The sequence below is a fragment of the Protopterus annectens genome, chromosome 3.part1 (genome assembly GCF_019279795.1).
Source record: "Protopterus annectens isolate FY-2018-M chromosome 3.part1, PAN1.0, whole genome shotgun sequence".
Lineage (NCBI taxonomy): Eukaryota > Metazoa > Chordata > Ceratodontiformes > Protopteridae > Protopterus > Protopterus annectens.
Window position 1 is genome coordinate 74,240,821 of NC_056732.1, and position 17,282 is coordinate 74,258,102.

The 17,282-nt window shown below is 38.6% G+C and overlaps 1 protein-coding gene across 1 annotated transcript in view; it reads left to right on the forward strand.

Annotated features, from left to right (window-relative positions):
* Positions 1-1,825: 1,825 nt before the first annotated feature.
* Positions 1,826-17,282, forward strand: part of FAM91A1 (family with sequence similarity 91 member A1) — a 1,899,235-nt gene continuing 1,883,778 nt past the window's right edge. The window contains exon 1 of the mRNA XM_044066590.1: positions 1,826-2,068. Coding sequence (XP_043922525.1) covers positions 1,997-2,068 — 72 coding nt within the window. The 5' untranslated portion in view covers positions 1,826-1,996. The remainder of the gene's footprint in view (positions 2,069-17,282) is intronic.

A 17,282-nucleotide genomic window follows, 5' to 3' on the forward strand; every position in this document is an offset into this window, starting at 1 on the left:
TAGTGTAGAAAATATGCTACACCTAAGAGAGAGAGAGTATTTTGAGTGTGTGTGTGTGTGTGTGTGTGTGTGTGTGAGAGAGAGACAGAGAAAAAAACAGAGAAACTGAAAGTGTATAAGTGTCACAACATGCTATTAAATCAAAGTTCATCATGTTATATTACAGTTAATGTACATTAAGCAGAGAAGATAACACTCAAGAGAGACTGCTCTGACATTTCATAAGACCTATGACTAATTCCGGATGGATGGCAACCCAATGAAAACATTGACACAGCCAGCATTTTGAAGGAGAGAGGAAGCTAAGTACCCCACACAAGCTCACATTTGGGGTAGAGAAGATGCAGACTCCCCACAGAAGACATATTAACCAACAACAGAACTAAAGAACCAATCATTATACAGCAACTGCTGCAAAGAAAACTGATAAGTAAAAAAAGGCTGAAATCAACTTTCATACAACACATCTATAGCTATTCAGCTATAGTACCATCATACCTCTCAAGTATAAGACCAGTGTCTCTAGTGTAAGAAATCTGGACACAGCCTGACAAAATGAGGGTGGGGGTCAAAGACCCAAAATTAGGAATATTATTAATTTATATTAGTTATTTATTTTACATTTGAGCCACAAGGAAAACCAGAACGAACACTAAATCGAGTAACCGGCAGTAGCACAACCCAGGAAGGCAAACCAATCAATGCTGATGTGTAGATAAAATTTATTGCACAAACACAGAGTATTAAGCGCTTTTGTAGAAAACGTAATCAGAATCACTGTACACCACTAAGCACTACATATAAATACCCAACCCTTAATCACATATCCAATGAAAGTCTTTTATTGTGTGTTACTTTAAGTTTCTAATTGATGGGGAAATTTCATTGGATATGTGATTAAGGGTTTGGTATTTATATGTGGTGCTTAATGGTGTACAGTGATTCTGATGAAGTTTTCTACGAAAACACTTAATCTTCTGTGTTTGTGCAATAAATTTTATCTACAAGTCAGCATTGTTTGGTATACATTCCTGGGTCGTATTTTACATTAGATCCAAGAATGTCCAGCTGGACAAAAATCCTTTTTCAGCAAAGGTGGGGGGGGGGGGGGGGGGGGGGCTCCAAATTTAACATGTAACATTGATTATAATTACAAATATAAGATTTACATATAAATGACTTGTATATAACATTGGATAAAAAATACATTTGTGTAAATATTCTTATTAATGGCATTGTTGCATAGTCTAGTACTGGAAAAGACAAAATTAGTCTTTAAAAAAGTGAAGAAATCTATCAGGAAAATGAGTGATTATACATTCGTGTAAATAGTCTTACTAATGGCATTGTTGCACAGTCTAGTACAGCAAAAGACAGAATTATTCTTAAAAAAAAAGTGAATAAATATATCAGGAAAATAAGTGATTTATAGAATAAACTTGGTATAATTAATAACAATCAGTAGGTGAGCAATTTTCATACATATATTACATTGACTGATAGCCTATAGTGGAAGGCGATGCAGTAGTACAGTATAGATGGAACTATAAAGCCGCTGCAGCAACAGCGTTTGTGTTAAGATGCATTTTCCAAAGTCTGAAACTCAAATGTATGCCATTATTTAGTGACGTCAATCCTAGGATCATCCTAGCGATTTGCCAGAAAACCACAAATTTTATAAGGAATAGATTACACACACATTAGTGCAAATCTGAACAGTTGAGAAGTATGGATACTACTAACCTTTGGCCTCACAAATTACCTACACTTCAGAACCTCATTTTTTTCTTAACGGGAAATGACGTATGTTAAACGTTTCCCGTATTTACCTAGGAAGCAGGAAGCGCAAGTAGTACAGCACTTTAAAGTGTATAGTTCTTATTGGATTTCTATCTTTTACAGTATTTAGTTTTTCATCATGTAATATATTTATATCATAACATACTAAACTTTCAGTTGAAGTCAACAAACTTAGAGTAGTTGGGGGCGATAAAAAATGAACATTGACGTGGAGTTTCACATTAGGCACAACTATCCATGGAGCAAGCTTCCTGCAAATGTCAAACAGGTAGCGTATCAATTAACGTACTCCAGGGTGGTGTGGTGTAAGAGACGTGTGTTTTGCATGCAAGGTGAAACTTCACCTGGTTTTAAGACTTCCGTTTGTGTGTAGCCTGTCTGTAGAAGTTGATGAAGAGATTTGTTTTTTACCCTTTCCAGTAGATGCACCTAAGAAACTTTACAGTGGCAGTGTGGCATCATCCTGTTAAGTCGGTATTTAATATGGTTTAGGACGTTTAACATTTTCGAAGTTTGAGAATAATGGAAGAGAATATAGAGTAACAAATCGAGACTTAAAGGTTGATTTTTAAACCATTAGCGGTGAATCTTTGCAAATGATAGTTGTGCTGTTTGTTATCTGCATGTCCCACATGTTCTCAGTGTTTTCTATTGGATGAAAGCTTGAGTATGACATACATCAATTTGGGCGGTGAAATAGGTGACAGCCTTGTTCTCACATTAATTAGTGCCACTCACTGGAATATACCGAATGAAGTTAATGCTTTCTAGAAACCTGACATTTTGTTTTGTCCAGCAAGTTGTTGATTTATGAAATAATTGGAATGGGTGGCTATTAACATATGGTTACTTGTATGCTTTAATTTTTTTTTAAATCCAGGTGTATTTTGGCAATTTGATCATATCCGACACATCACTTAGTGAACCGTTGGCCAAGGATAAATCATGACTTGTAGATATTTATTTCCACATAAAGTTGCAACTTGTTTAGAGAGATATGCAAATAAATTACAATAACTGAGCCATCCAGATAGTTTACAGTATTGCAGCCTTATTGTTGAGTAAGACAAAGCTACTAGATGCAGCTTTACCAAAGTCTGACTTTTTGATTGTCTGACATCTTTCTTCACTGAGCTTAAAAATAATGTTGTGACACTTTAGTGTGACTGAGTTTCTCATCTGTTATTGCTGGGGAACGTTTTTGTTTATATCATTTGCTAGTAATTTGTTGAAATAAAACTGCCAAGAGTAAATGTAGCTAGCTGTGGGCAGCCTGTTGCTCGGCCAGTATAAATAAGATATTTTTTTCCCCCCGAGTATGTCACATTTATGCTCCCAGCACAGAACGTGGGGCATAAAAGGAATGTACGGATGCAACTACTCAGTCTCTTGCTGCCATTTCGAACACCATTGTTGCCAGTTGGTTTGAACATTTTGTCGCTGTACTGAATACTTAGCAAAACTAGATAAGTGCACCATTGGGGTTATTTTTGTTTGCTACCTAGAGTTCATGTCATCCAAGAGGGGAAAATGTCAGTGTGGGAGGCAGATTCCCCAAAACGATTGTTACAGACAGCGTCTTTTTTGTTTGGGCACTTTCTTGTAGTATCTGTAAGGCATTTGTGCTTAAGTTACTCAGAAACCGTTGGTTTTCAAGATAAATGGCCAGGGAAGACAAATGGCTTCAACAGTTAGCCTAGGGTACTGTGGTAGAATTCTTTAACCCTGAGATACTCTGCGCTAGGTAAGAAAAAGGCCAAGAAGACTTGGCCAGATTCTTTAGCTGTCTAGCCTCCCCCTAATGTCCCTCTAGAAGCAGGTAATAGCTCTGTAGGTTGTTCAGTGTTTATGGCAGATTCCACTGTTGCGACCCCACCAGAAGCTGTGATGGATCTGTCTTTTTCGTTGTCCTCTGATGCTTTGCAGGGTTCTGCTGTAGACATGGAGAGGGAATTGCTGTTGATTATCATGGAGGGTCCTAGAGGGATTTCGCAGATGTTGGTCAGGGATGAAGTTCCGGGTTCTCTTCTCGAATTTCGCCAAGGGTTGGAACTTCCTGTATTTGTTATGGCTGATGGCCCCTCTAAGAAAAGACAAAAACTGAAACTTGTTTCAGTCTGTCCTGTGGATTCTGAAAGGGAGTGGCAAGAGTTTACTCGGGGCTTGATCTCTGCCTTAATGGTCCTAAAGCCTCCTCAGCGGGTTTTGGTACCTGCTTCTCCTTGGACCTTTACCCTTTCTAAATGGTTTAGGGAACCAGATTTTTGGGTGACTATTCCCTGTCTAGTGACGGGTCTTTGTCCTATTCTTCACAGATGCCTTCCCCTTTGGCTTATGGCTATGATGAAGTATGTTAACCCTGAGTCTCCTTTCGAGCAATTGTCCTTTGGGGGCACAGTTGCTGTGATGATGTAATATTTTTAATGGGAGTCTTCTCAAGTGTCAGATATTCAGAGAAGATATTATGAGTTGCTTCAGGTGGATACTTCTGCTGCTTCCAAGTCTCCTGATTCTCATCCTCCTGCTCCTAAGAAACCTGATAGGTTCTATAAAATTCCCGAGGATTGTGTGTTTTTATTTAAATGTTCCTATGGTGTTAGTCTTTCTGACAAACCTTCTAAACTTTTGCCTTCTGATAAGGATAGCAGGGCAATGTAGAGGATTGCCAAGAAAGTTTACACTTCTTCTACTTTGGCCATTAGGGCTATTAATTACCAAACCCACATGACCAGCTATGCTCTGGCCTTGATTGCTCAGGCTTGTCAGGTTATCTGTGTCCTCCCTTATTCTGATGGTAAATCCTCTGCCTTATCTTTTTTAGGTTCTCCTTCTCAAGTGGCTCACCACTGTGTTAAGTGTAGCTATGATGCTGCTGACACCTCTTCTAGGGCTGCGGCTTTTCGGTCCATTGATGTGTTATTCTTGACTTCATTTCCAGTGTCTTCCTGAGGACATTATTGCTCCTTTGGATAATACTCATCTTTTTGGGACTCCTGCTGCTGCTAACTTGTTTAAGTCTCTTCAAGAGAAAAGCAAAGCCTTGCAAGACCCTAGACATATTTTTGTGTCTCCTATCCCTAAGTTCCAGAGGAATTATCCTGTGGTCTCTGCTTCGTTGGAGTCAGCAGCATTTCTGGCATTTCTCCGGGATAGGTATAAATCATAAAATGTTTAAGGATATTGAGTCTCATGATGATTATGCCTTGCCATTTCCCACCCTAGAATGTACCTCCCCTCTCAAGTCAATTCTGGAATGAACTGATGAATATCTATACAGTTATCCAGGTTCTTTTAGAAGGAAGATTATGTATCACACTACTTTGTCTGCAGGGTGAATCTTTTTCTGATATGGCAGACAGGTTGAGTAATGCATCTTTCTCACTAGCTTGTTCTTCTAAAGTAGGTTTAGATCCCTTGTTCTGTCATTAGTGAGAAAGAGATCATGAACTACTGGGTTCGTGATTGCTTGGAAAGCAAGGAGTAAGTTTCCCCTGATGAGCCTATAACTCACAGAAAAGAGAGGCAGTGCTTCTGTAATTTCTGGTAGCTTTTAAACCTGTGACTCCTTTTGTTACGAACCTCTGGGGTCTTTCCAAATGTTTGATAGGTCTGATGAGGTACATCACAAAGGGGAGGGGGGGTTGTATTCTGTAATTGTTCTGATCAGTGCCAAATATGAGGGGTGAATAATCTCTTTAGATTCCCTTGACAGTCAACTGCACTGATAATCATTGCTACATGGTGATCAAAGGCGAAGGAATTATCAATGTAGGTTCCCAGTTCTCTAACGACTATTTCATTCTGAAATGGGGTATCATCAGTCCTATATACCAGATGGAATGGTTTGTCTGCCAAATGTGACAATTTTGTATTTTTAGCATTTAATTTAAGCTAATTTGCAAAACATTGGGTCTTTATAAGTGGAGCTGCTGCATGAGGGCTTTAATGCCTGAGGAGGAATTGATAATGACTCCCAGTTTGCTTGGTTTTTAGTTCGTAGATTTGAGAAATAAATAACAGATTAAAAGCAGCCCCAGCACTGAGCTCTGTAGAACACCACATATACCTTCATATTCTTAGACATTGCCCCAAGCACCCACACCAAATGGGCTCTGTCTTTTAGTCAATTTGCTATCCATTTTACCACATTAGGGATCTGTTTGTAATATTTGTAATATGTTTGCTTTATTAATTATAAATTGGTGGGATGGTGTCAAATGCCTTGGCCAAATTGCAGTATGCCATGTGTATAGTATAACTGCTGTTAACAGCTTTTGTTACCTTTTTTTTTGAAGAAGTTTGCCAGGTTTATTAGACAGGATGTATATTTTACAAAACAAAATTACTACGGATCTAGCATGATGAGATTTTTTTAATGTTAATCAAGGCTGTTATAGTGTGTTCCACAGCCTTACAAATGAGGCGTATCAGGCTGATGTACTTATAATTTCCAGATTCAGTAGTAGGACCCCTATTTATAGAGTGGCATTGCGAGTGATGTACTCCATACTTCTGGGACTGAGCATATAGCCAGGCTCAAGTTAATTAGCTTATGGAGAGGTTCTAACAGGCCATGTTTCATACTATTTATCAGACAGCTAGATGTGTTATTTGATCCCATTGAGAAAGTGTTAGTCTTGGACAGCACTTTCAGTACATGTTCTAAGGTGATGTTGGATTTTTTTGAGACGCAGAGTTCATAGGACTTTGGATAGTTGTCTCAGGAGTGAAAATTGCACTAAATTTATTTTCTAGTATATTGACAATGTCCTTCCTGTCCCAAGTAGATTTTGTTATCTAGTATGAGTTCTAACACAACTAAAGAAGGATTTGTAATTGTCCTTTGATTCATGCCAACTTGAGTTCATGGACTGCCTTAATGGATCTAATAGTCTTTTAAATTCTTAGTCAAATTCCTAATATTTTGATTGACTTTGAGGGTCTTTAAATATGTTGTGTACTGTTTTTTATTTTTATTTTTATTGCAGAATTTGTTTATGATGGTGGACTATCAGAGTGGTTTGCTTTTAAGTGTTCCATTATATTTGGATCTGGATTGGTCTACTGATTCTATGTATTTATTTATGTGCATTTAAAAAAACTCCTTTGTGAATTTATCTGTTGAGGTTCCTAGTCGCAGCATGAAAAAAAAAATGAGAGCCAGGTAGTGCAGTGTACTCATAGCATGTCCAGATGTTATGATTGGAGAGACAGGAATGAATTAATTTGTCCACTGATGGTAAGTACCTTATAGCTCTATATTGTATAGCAAGGAGACAGGAAATTGCAAACCTGTTAGTCGCCTGTCCATTTTGGTCAGTGCTGTTGGTAAGATTCTGTAAGGCAGACTTATAGAATTCCTCACTGTTGGTTTACCCAGTTAGTTTTTTTATTGTGTGTGCTTTTTGCTGCTGCAAGCCAATATGACTCCTCACATTTGGACACAGAGCATTCATTCCATTACCTGGTAATTTCATTCACGATCAAGGAGAGAACTGCCAGGAGAGGATAATCATTCAAGCAGCCGTGATGGTGTTTCTCTGGTATCCTGGCAGTAATGATGTTTTGTAATGGCCTGACTCCAACCTTGGGCAGGGGTATGTACATCAGCATCACCACAGTGGCCCACAGTCCCTTCCCCATGAATGTGCATGCTTCTGCACACCCACATTGAAGGCTGTTACCATGCAGTGGCTTGGTGAGATAAATACCCACCCACCCCAGGTCACTCATTTGCATCACCACCCTCTTGTAAAGGATTGTGGCATTGCACGTGTGGTTGTGCTCCATTGTCCCCCCCCCCCCCAGGATGGACATACCCATCCTATCCTCCCAGATCTGTCAGGCACTCAAACTGCTAATTGAACTCTGGTCACATGGGTCATAGTCAGAGCTTTATTCCTCTGTGTCACAGAAGTTGTTGGTTCTCTGGTTGATGGGCAGCATGCATGGTTTCACACAGCAGTGCTACTTGGTGGGCTTAATTCATTTCTCTGACTTTATCTTTTGAGTTGCTGAAGCACAAAGTTATGAATGTGTTGCATCTGTACTTCAGCAAGGACTTTGGCATTGTGCCTCAATGGCTGTCAATAGGGAGGTAAAAAGGATACATAGTGGGGGCATTGTGCCTCAATGGCTGTCAATAGGGAGGTAAAAAGGATACATAGTGGGGCCTGAAATATTGAAGTATGTTGTAAATGATCTGGTAGGAAGCTGGAGGTTGTTAGAATAGAATTGCTAGGAAAAACAGGATTCTGTACTGGAATTAGTCCTGTCCGATATGTTTTCATTTGATGTTGCAGTGTTTATTAAGCAAGATCAGCTGTAACCAAATAATAACAGATTTGCTGCAGTAGGCCTATGTCAGGGGACAGCCTACAGAGTGACCTGTGACAGCTTGTATTGTGGACAGTTAGATTAAGAATATCATTTAATGTAGTTAAAGTGCTAAGGTGCACACCTTGCTGTGGGAGAGTCCACTGTTGCAGGCAGAGGAGGAAAAGTATTTGGGAGTAATGTTCACTGCTAATCTTGAGTCTTGCTATGCATCATAAAAGAACAGTAACAAATAATATGTTAATGGGGTGTACATTGTAAGGAGTGGATTCCAGAGATGCAGAACCCATTCTCCTAGTGTATAGGGTTCTGACAAGGCTTCATCTGGAATACTGTGATTATTTCTGGAGGCCTTCCAGAGAAAAATAATTTGTGCGAGTAGAAAACAAGCATAATGTATACTTTAGAAGGGATCCCTATCAGTTGATCAAGTTTTCAGAAATTCGAAATTCATATGGTCAAGACCATATGATTGAGTTTTTGAAAACTTGAAACCTTTGAATGGAGATCACTGTACAGTGAGGATCGGTAAATTTACCCTTTTCTTCACTATAGTGCGATCTCGGAGTGGGTATACATAATTTGCAGGGGGTGTGGGGGGAGCAAGGTGGCTCCCCCCCCCTGCATATATGTAAATAAAAGTAGATTTTTGTGTGGGGTAACCAGCGTATTGTACGTTTTTTTATTTTTTAATATTTTTTCCCCTAATAGACTTTTGTTTTTCCATTGAATTGTACAGGTTATAGATCACATTAAAGGTGGGAAAAGTTTGAAATGATTTATTGTGGTCTCATTTTTTTTTATATTACAAAAACCTGGTATTTTAACAGGGGTGTGTAAACTTTTTATATCCACTGTAGATAGTTTTTCTGTAACACAATGTATTGCTAACATAAATATTAACTTGTTTTGCTCTATATTTACATAGGTTGTAATACAATGTAATGCTAACATAAATATTAACTTGTTTTGCTCTATACTTACATAGGTATTTCATCTTTTGTTACTTACTTGTATCTATCACTTTCTTTATAACTTACCGTTTTATCTTGTATAAACTTTCTATGTAATTGTTAATTTTCAGTTTGTACAGTCTTGAATTTATGTAAAATTTTAACTGGTTCAATCTTGAATATTTAACATATTTTGGAGCTTTTCTCCTTGGGTCTTCACTGAAAATGAGCCATTTGCTCATTTGGACTAACCCAGTTAACAAATGACAAATATTTATTGCCTGATGCAGTGAATAAGTATAAGTCGATGCTTGGGTTAGAGCGAGAAAGAAAAAGAAGAAGGGATAAGGGACCCCTGACTCGAGCAGACTCATTAAATCATGAGTCATGTTATGTCAGCAACCTTGTATATGTTCTCATGTTTGTACGATCAGCAATCTGAACTTTGGAACAAAGGCGTTTTTGCATTAGAATAGTAGAATAGACCATAATCAGGTAGACTAGCAACGGAATTTTGGCAGTGACGGATAACTTTTCTAAGAATTTTGAAAACAGTCAGTGTCAGCAGTTGAGATGAAAATGGCATTATTTTGTTAACTTTTTATAGTACTGCAGCTTGTCCTTAGGTAAAACATAAGCAGGCTGTCATTAAGTCAAAAAAAATATAAAAGCAGCATGTACTTTAAAAATGACAGCTTTGCACTAGTCAGCACAATAGATAGCCACACTTCACAATACTAAACTGCTTCTTTTGACCTTATAGCAAGTAATGTTTAATAATCTTTGTAAAACAGACTTCAGCAATGTTTTGGAACATTGCAATTTTCTTTGAATTTCATTGCCTGGTGTATGCTATATTTAGATAAATATAGCAGTCTGTATATTAAAGCTTGCTTTTTGAAAGACTAGTCTACTGAGACTGCCAAATTTAAGAAAAAAACTATTCGCTGCATGTTCATATGCCTGTTTTCACTGGTAGGTTGCAGTTGTTGGAAGGCTAATCTCTAGAGCTGCAAGAATAGGGAAGAGTATATAAACCACAGGTTCTCTATGTGCTGGTCTTGGTGCTTATGTCACCTCAAATGAGTGTGAAGGCTTATGGCAGGAACCCTGGTTCAAGTCTAATAGCTTTATTATTACTGGTAGTAATATTGGCTTCTCAAATGTGGATTAGCTGTATGATTTCAGCCATAGTTTATTCATTGAGTAAATATGTAGGACTTACTGGTCAGGTCAGAAACTGTCTAAGGGAGCCACTTTTAACTTGCCCAGCATGTCCACTGAAGAACAGGTAGGGATCAGTGGCCAAAATTATTTTATCCACAAAGATCAGATACAGGCTTTCATGAGTGAAACAGTCACATATTTGTTGTTATGGCATAAGTCACACAATCTGAATTTCAACTTACATGTGACATTTCCTGCCTTATGACAAATTCTGAAAGACCTGCCTTCCCAACATTTCTGTACATGTAGGGAATCAGTAGGCAAGCCATGACTACCTGTCTTGACATTAGTTTAAGGTGTTGTCCTGTTTATTTTTTCTTCTAAATTATTTTAGGAAAGGCTCCTTCTCTGATTTTCTAACTTCCCAACATTTCTGTATGTTGAGCAAATCAGTAGGCAAGCCATGACTACCTGTCTTGACATTAGTTTAAGGTGTTGTCCTGTTTATTTTTTCTTCTAAATTATTTTAGGAAAGGCTCCTTCTCTGATTTTCTAACTTCCCAACATTTCTGTATGTTGAGCAAATCAGTAGGCAAGCCATGACTACCTGTCTTGACATTAGTTTGAGGTGTTGTCCAATTTATTTTTTCATCTACATTATTTTAGGAAAGGTCTTTCTGACACTGAGTAATGCTTCTCTTGCAGGCGTTTGAGGTTTGACGGCCAGGACAACCATTTAACACTGTTCCATTGCTGAGTAGGTAAATTCTCTTCAAGAAAAAAAAAAATCCACTTTATTTTTTGTACTATAAAACTGATTTTAATGACTGTCACATGTCTTAATTGCTTTTAAGTGGGGACATTATTTTTTTTCTTTTTTGGTAAAATGTTAAAACTAATTGAAAACAACTTATTTTTCAGAGATATTGATAATTTAACTAATGATAATTATTCCATTAATTAATTAGCTAATATTTATCACTTTCTTCTCTCCTAAATTCAAATTTCCGCAGGACCACCATCTGCTCCTGAATACTTCCCTGACCTCCTCTTTTTGTCTTTGCTATTAGTTGTCAAGTCTTCTCTTCCTCTAACCCTGGTGTAATTGTCTTCCATTAATATTTCCATTTGTGCATATTCTTTTTTTGGTGTTTTTTCTGCTTTATACAAATTTTCATAAAATGTTTGAAATACCTCCTAGTACCTTATAGGCTCTCTGCTTGCCTATGTCATAATGTTCAAAGTTTTGTGCTCCAGAGTTATCAAAAATAGTTGTTTAACTGCAACCTTCATAACTCATGTATATTATCCAACTTTCCATTTAGCAGTCTGTGGTTGCTTCTCTTCTTATTTTGTGAGATTGCCCCTTTTGTGCAGTACTTTAACCTTTATTAAACCCTTTAAATAATTCCCATTACTTCTTTCTTATCTCCATTTTCATTTTATCACACTCACTAGCTGTCCCTTCTTGAGTAATTTATATCTTCTTTAATAACTCTGAAGTCACACTACCCCTTTCTTAAATTCCTCTGTTTTGAATAAATAAGTAGTGATGCACCAGTGTCTCATTTTTGCAACATTTTTATCTCTACACAGTTTGATTTACTTAATAAATGGGTCTCAAAGCTTGTCAGTTAAATGCACATATTCTTGTGATACATAATTTCTATCCAGTCTAGTCAGTTATTGTAGCTCAGGGAGTAAAATGTAAATTTTTTGAGAGTTTCAACTATTTCTGTACCTAATATTCACATACATCTTTTCAGAAATCTACCCTGTCTTACATTTCCATGCCAGGTGAGGTTCCATTCCCCACCCATAAGTAATATTACTTGCTGAAAGCTTACTATTTGTCCTCAACTTCTCCTAAGCTCCATAATAATAGTTTTAGGTGGAGTATAAGTGTGTGCCAGGATAATATCCCTCCTTGTCAATAACACCTTACTACCACAAATCTACAATTATTGTCTTGTTTTTCTAACTATTGAAGCTCTTCTCACAGTTAGTTTACCTTTGTCCCTGATACTGTTGAATATCCTTCCTATGTCAAATTCACATGCTCATTTCCATTCAAATACATTTCCAGTAACATTGCTGTTTGCATGCTACAGTTCTCAATATAATTCACTACTCTTTATTTTATGTCCATAACATGCCTCGGTGGTACGGTGGTAGCATTGTTACCTCACAGCAAGAGGTTCTCCCGTTCAATTCTCGGCTTGGCTTGGGAGTGCCTTCTGTGTGGAGTATGCATGTCCTCCCCACGGTTGGGTAGCGTTCGAAAGACATGTGTGCGTAAATGGGCATGCCTTCGTTGAAGGTTGGGCATCGAGCTGGCACCTCGGCGTTTCGTAAAAATCTACTGCTAATCATTAGCGGACCGGAGTTCCGCTGTGGCAACCTCTTACCGGGAAAAAGCCGAAAGACCAACAACAACAACTTGTAAAGCCATGTACATTCCATGTTAATATTGTCAAAGGAGGCATTCTGATAAAAAAGGAATTACTGAAACATGCTGTATCTTATATTTTGTTAATATAAGCTTTCAACTTGCAGCTTATGTGCACATGCTGTTTGAAAAGCGGATCTTTTATGCTTTTTTTATATCCTTTTTTGAGTGGCTTAGTCCTACTAGGCTAGTAGCTTCTTTTCAGGGGAAACCCAAGGTGGTATTTATACTATTAGGGGAAATTTGGTCAGGGCATCTGGAAACTTCCTCTACTCTTTTTGATAGGTGCCACGCAGTCTTTTATATCCACCTGAGCTACCACCAACTCAAGCAGATGGGACCTGGATTTAACTTGTCAGCCGAAGGAAGACGTATTCAGGAGTACAGCACTCTCAGTGCAGCATTGCCAACATAGAACTTGCAGCCTTCTGGTCCACCAGCACCAAAGGCAAGTGTGCTTCCTGTTGAGTCACTGGTACTCTTCTTATCTTTGTATGAACCTGTTATTACATTTTTCCAAGCTTTTCATTTCAGTAAAAACTCTCAAGAAAAAAATTATTAAATATGTTTTCAAAACCCAGCACCTTTTAACTTGCACCAAATGCAAGAAAATGTATATACCTTTCCAATAAGAGCAGTTCCCCCAAACTGGTGGAAACACCCACAGGCATTTCCTCTTCTAAAGTTTGGTTAACCATGCTAAAGCCCATGTTAGACTGTATTCCCACTTTCACGGATTGCTGTATTTTTCTTTATTCCCCTCCAAGATGTGAATAAACAGCTTTCATGCTTTCATTAAACTTTAACTTTTAGTCTTAAGGAAAAATGCATTGACTGCCTGTAAATAAACTAAATTGAGCACTATTACAGTTAATGTTGTAAAGTTCTAAGGCTGTTGAGAAGGTAACTACACTTAAAATTATTCAGCTCCCACTGTTTTGGACTTGATTTATTTTCATTGAACTGCTTGATGTTTTTTCTTTTAGTTATGTTGTTCTAGATTTCTTTCAGAACTCATTGTTTCTTGATTAGTTGCTTGCACCAGCAGACACTTTGTTTCCATAAGATATGCTTTTAGTGGGAGACAAACATCTAATAACTTTAGAAAAGAACCCTTGTGTATTTAACTCGGAAGACACTGTTCAGAACTCTTATGATTAATTTCTTTCACCTGTAGATCCCATATTTCCAACAAAAAGGAAATTTTCAGTTCTGTTTTCTTGAAGTAAGGACATTAGCCTAGACACCCACCACAAAAAAAAAAAAATAATAAATAAAAATCTACATGCATATGATCAGTGCACTTTTACATGGCTTTTTTGTCATCCTTCTGGACCAAAGCTGTGGTGATTACTGCCACATTTGATTCTGGTTCTCAAACTTCCATATTGTCATCATGCCAGACGAGGGCATAATGGCCTATGGGATTATTAGGAGAGGAGGTCTAGGATGATAAATAGACTAGTTTATGCTCACGCTCTAGGTCCCAAAACTCTCTGGCAGCATGCTGTGGTTTCAGTACAGTAACACCCAATGGGTATCCAATATCTCTCATACACTGCCATATGATGTTCCCTCAGCTCCCCTCCCAGTCTTCTAGTCAGGACTGGTTTAAGTTAATTTTGCACTTTCTACAGTACACAAAACCAGTGGCCAGTGTCAATCACTTCATAAAAGAGAGAAAGGGAACCTTCAGTATAGGAGGATTGTGTCACCTCTGATTATGACAGTGAGGAAAAATTGGATATAGGCACAGTTATCTCACCAGGATATTGAATGGATGATGGGGACACGCAGTCCTCTGGGCCTAAGTGATATCTCATTTGTAGAAACACTTTCATTAATGAAAGATCACTTAAAATGGAAAATCCTAGAAGCATCTGATTCCCAGAAGAGATATTTGGATGTTCATTGTAATATTCACTGTTGCATCTCTCACATTTGGGACATCCTGTTTGCATTCATTCCATGGCAGGCCCAACTTTCACGGCTTTATCCAGCCCCCAGGGCTTCAGCAAATGCCCTTCCATGCAGAGCATCAGTACATCAGTGGTATAAGTAGTACATCTGCCAATTATATCTTCAGATATTTCTAATATTTAGATCATCTGGGTCTAAATTGCTCTAAGTTGTTGGCTATTCCTCCAGTACAAGAGGCTCAGCAGGATACTTTTGAGGCAGCATGCCACCATGAGACTAGGTTATTTCTGCAGGTTTCCATATTCTTACAAATATTTATACAATAATCCAGTGGCAGCCTTTTTCCCAAGAAGTAGTCAGGAAGCTGGAGGAAAAGGAACAAGTGATGGAACGGGTCAGTTGGCCTTCTACCCACCTATTTCAAAGTTTAGCAGGAATTATCTTGTCCAAGGTGGACCTTTTACTAGATAGAAGACGAATGGAAGCAACCAAATGGTAAAAACGGTTCCCAAAAATAAGTGGCAATCGGAGAAGAAAGAGAGAACTGGGAACCACCTCCCCCCAGGGCTAACCCCCTGACAGAAAACATTAGTAGCTATCTTATACTTCTCTCTTCCCTTTTTCCTAACCCTAAAATCTCACCCCATCCTTTCGTAACCCTATTCTCCCTCCCAAACCTCATAACATTAGAGCCCATTTGGTCTTTTCACAAAAGAGTTTATCAGTGATAACAAAGAACAACTGTTTTCTACATTAGTCTCCCTTGGCTGTAGACTGCAGTTCTTTATAATTCCAGAAATGCAAAGTATCCCACCAGTCCCAAAGGGGCAGAGGAATTTGGTGGGGCCCTTGTTTCCAAGACATGCTTCAGCAAAAAAAGCTTCTACACTAGATCGTTTCTTGTTCCAAGAAAAGGTGGACCATGGAGACCCATTCTGGATATGTTAAAGCTAAAAAAGTTTCTATTGCTTACAGAATTCAAAATTAAAACTCGTTGGGCCTTCTTGCCTTCCCTCCTCTAAGGCACTTATGGTGACTCTGGATCTGAAGGATCCCTATTTGTATCTCAGCATCCATAGATCACTGGTGCTTTCTCAGATTTGAACTAGGAGATTCTCATTCTCATGACTAATTTACATCCTTGTCATTTGGTTTGGATACTGTACACAGAGTTGTTACAAATGCATCACACCAGAAAATGTTCTTTCCTCCGGGGTAAGTGGAGTTTTTAATGCAATTCCTTCAGGAGATGGTATTGAAAACTATGATCTACGCAAGATAATTCCTAGGGATTCTTGAAATGCATATGCGAAAATACCATTGGTATCCAAGAACATCTGACATTCACAGATTTAGTCCCTGGAGTGTGTCCTCTGTATACTCTCCATGTAAAAGATGGTAGTTGGAGTGATGGGATCTCTGGGTGCATGATTTCCTTTCAAATATGTAACCTCAGAAAAGTACAAACTGCTGACCTCAGGGTTCCAGACGCCTGGAACACTGAACACAGGAAAAGGCATAACGGCATAAAGAAGATCGTAGGCGGTATATTGGGTGTCGGGGCTCTCAAGCTAGTCTGGACGCCAGGGGTATTGCATCTCATAACAGATAGTATAGCAGTGGTGTGGAGCATGAGAGGGTTGCAGTCATTTGTAATTATTGTGCAGTCAGATGATGCAAGTTTGGAAAGTCACTGTAAAACTGTAAATGACTTTCATGGTGTCTTAACACTGCATCAGAAAAGAATGTAGATCAACTCAGCAGGACATCTGAAGATCCTGAAGAATGGGTGTTAGACAGGAGTACCTTTTTCAGGATCTTACTCACAGATAGTGTATGCCAGAGATGGACCTTTTTTTGCTTCACTGAGCAGCAGACAGCTGACAAAATTCTGCTTAGGCACAGCTCACATACATACTCGGGCAGTAGTTACTGTCTACAAGTGGGCTGGTCTGTTTCTGTGCATTCATTCACATCTGCTTTTTTTTAACACATTTATTGAACTGTCACTTAATACATAAGCTAACCAACATTAATATAAAAGAAAATAAATCATGTTAACATGTTAATAATTACAAACATTAAACATCACATACATTCTTTTATACATTTATCATCAATCTAACATTACCTTAATTGTTCAGCTGGCATCCATAGGTTCATAGGTGTGTACTAGGATAATGGCCCTGGAGCCTTTACAAGCCTAGCCCATAGGATTTACCCTGGCATCGTGCCATCCGACCTTAGTGCCTCTGTTGAGTAGAGGCACTGGAGTGATCCCCTGGATAATGGCCCTGGAGCCTTTACAAGCCTAGCCCATAGGATTTACCCTGGCATCGTGCCATCTGACCTTAGTTCCTAGTGCCTCTGTTGAGTAGAGCCACTGGAGTGATCCCCTGGGTGAATTTTCTATTTCCCATCCACTCATCAAGATTTCTTTTGAAGAGGGCCAGTGAGGTGCTCTCCTTGACATGTAAGGGAAGTCTATTCCATAGCATGGGCAGTCTCTGGGTTATGAACCTGTCCCTCCAGCATATTCTGTTGATTGATTGTGGTAATGAGGTTGAGGTCTCTGGAGCATGTGGTGCAGAGGGACTGGGATTTCTTTAGATTTAGCATTTCTAACAGAGTTGGGTCAGACAGGGCAGAGATTGCCT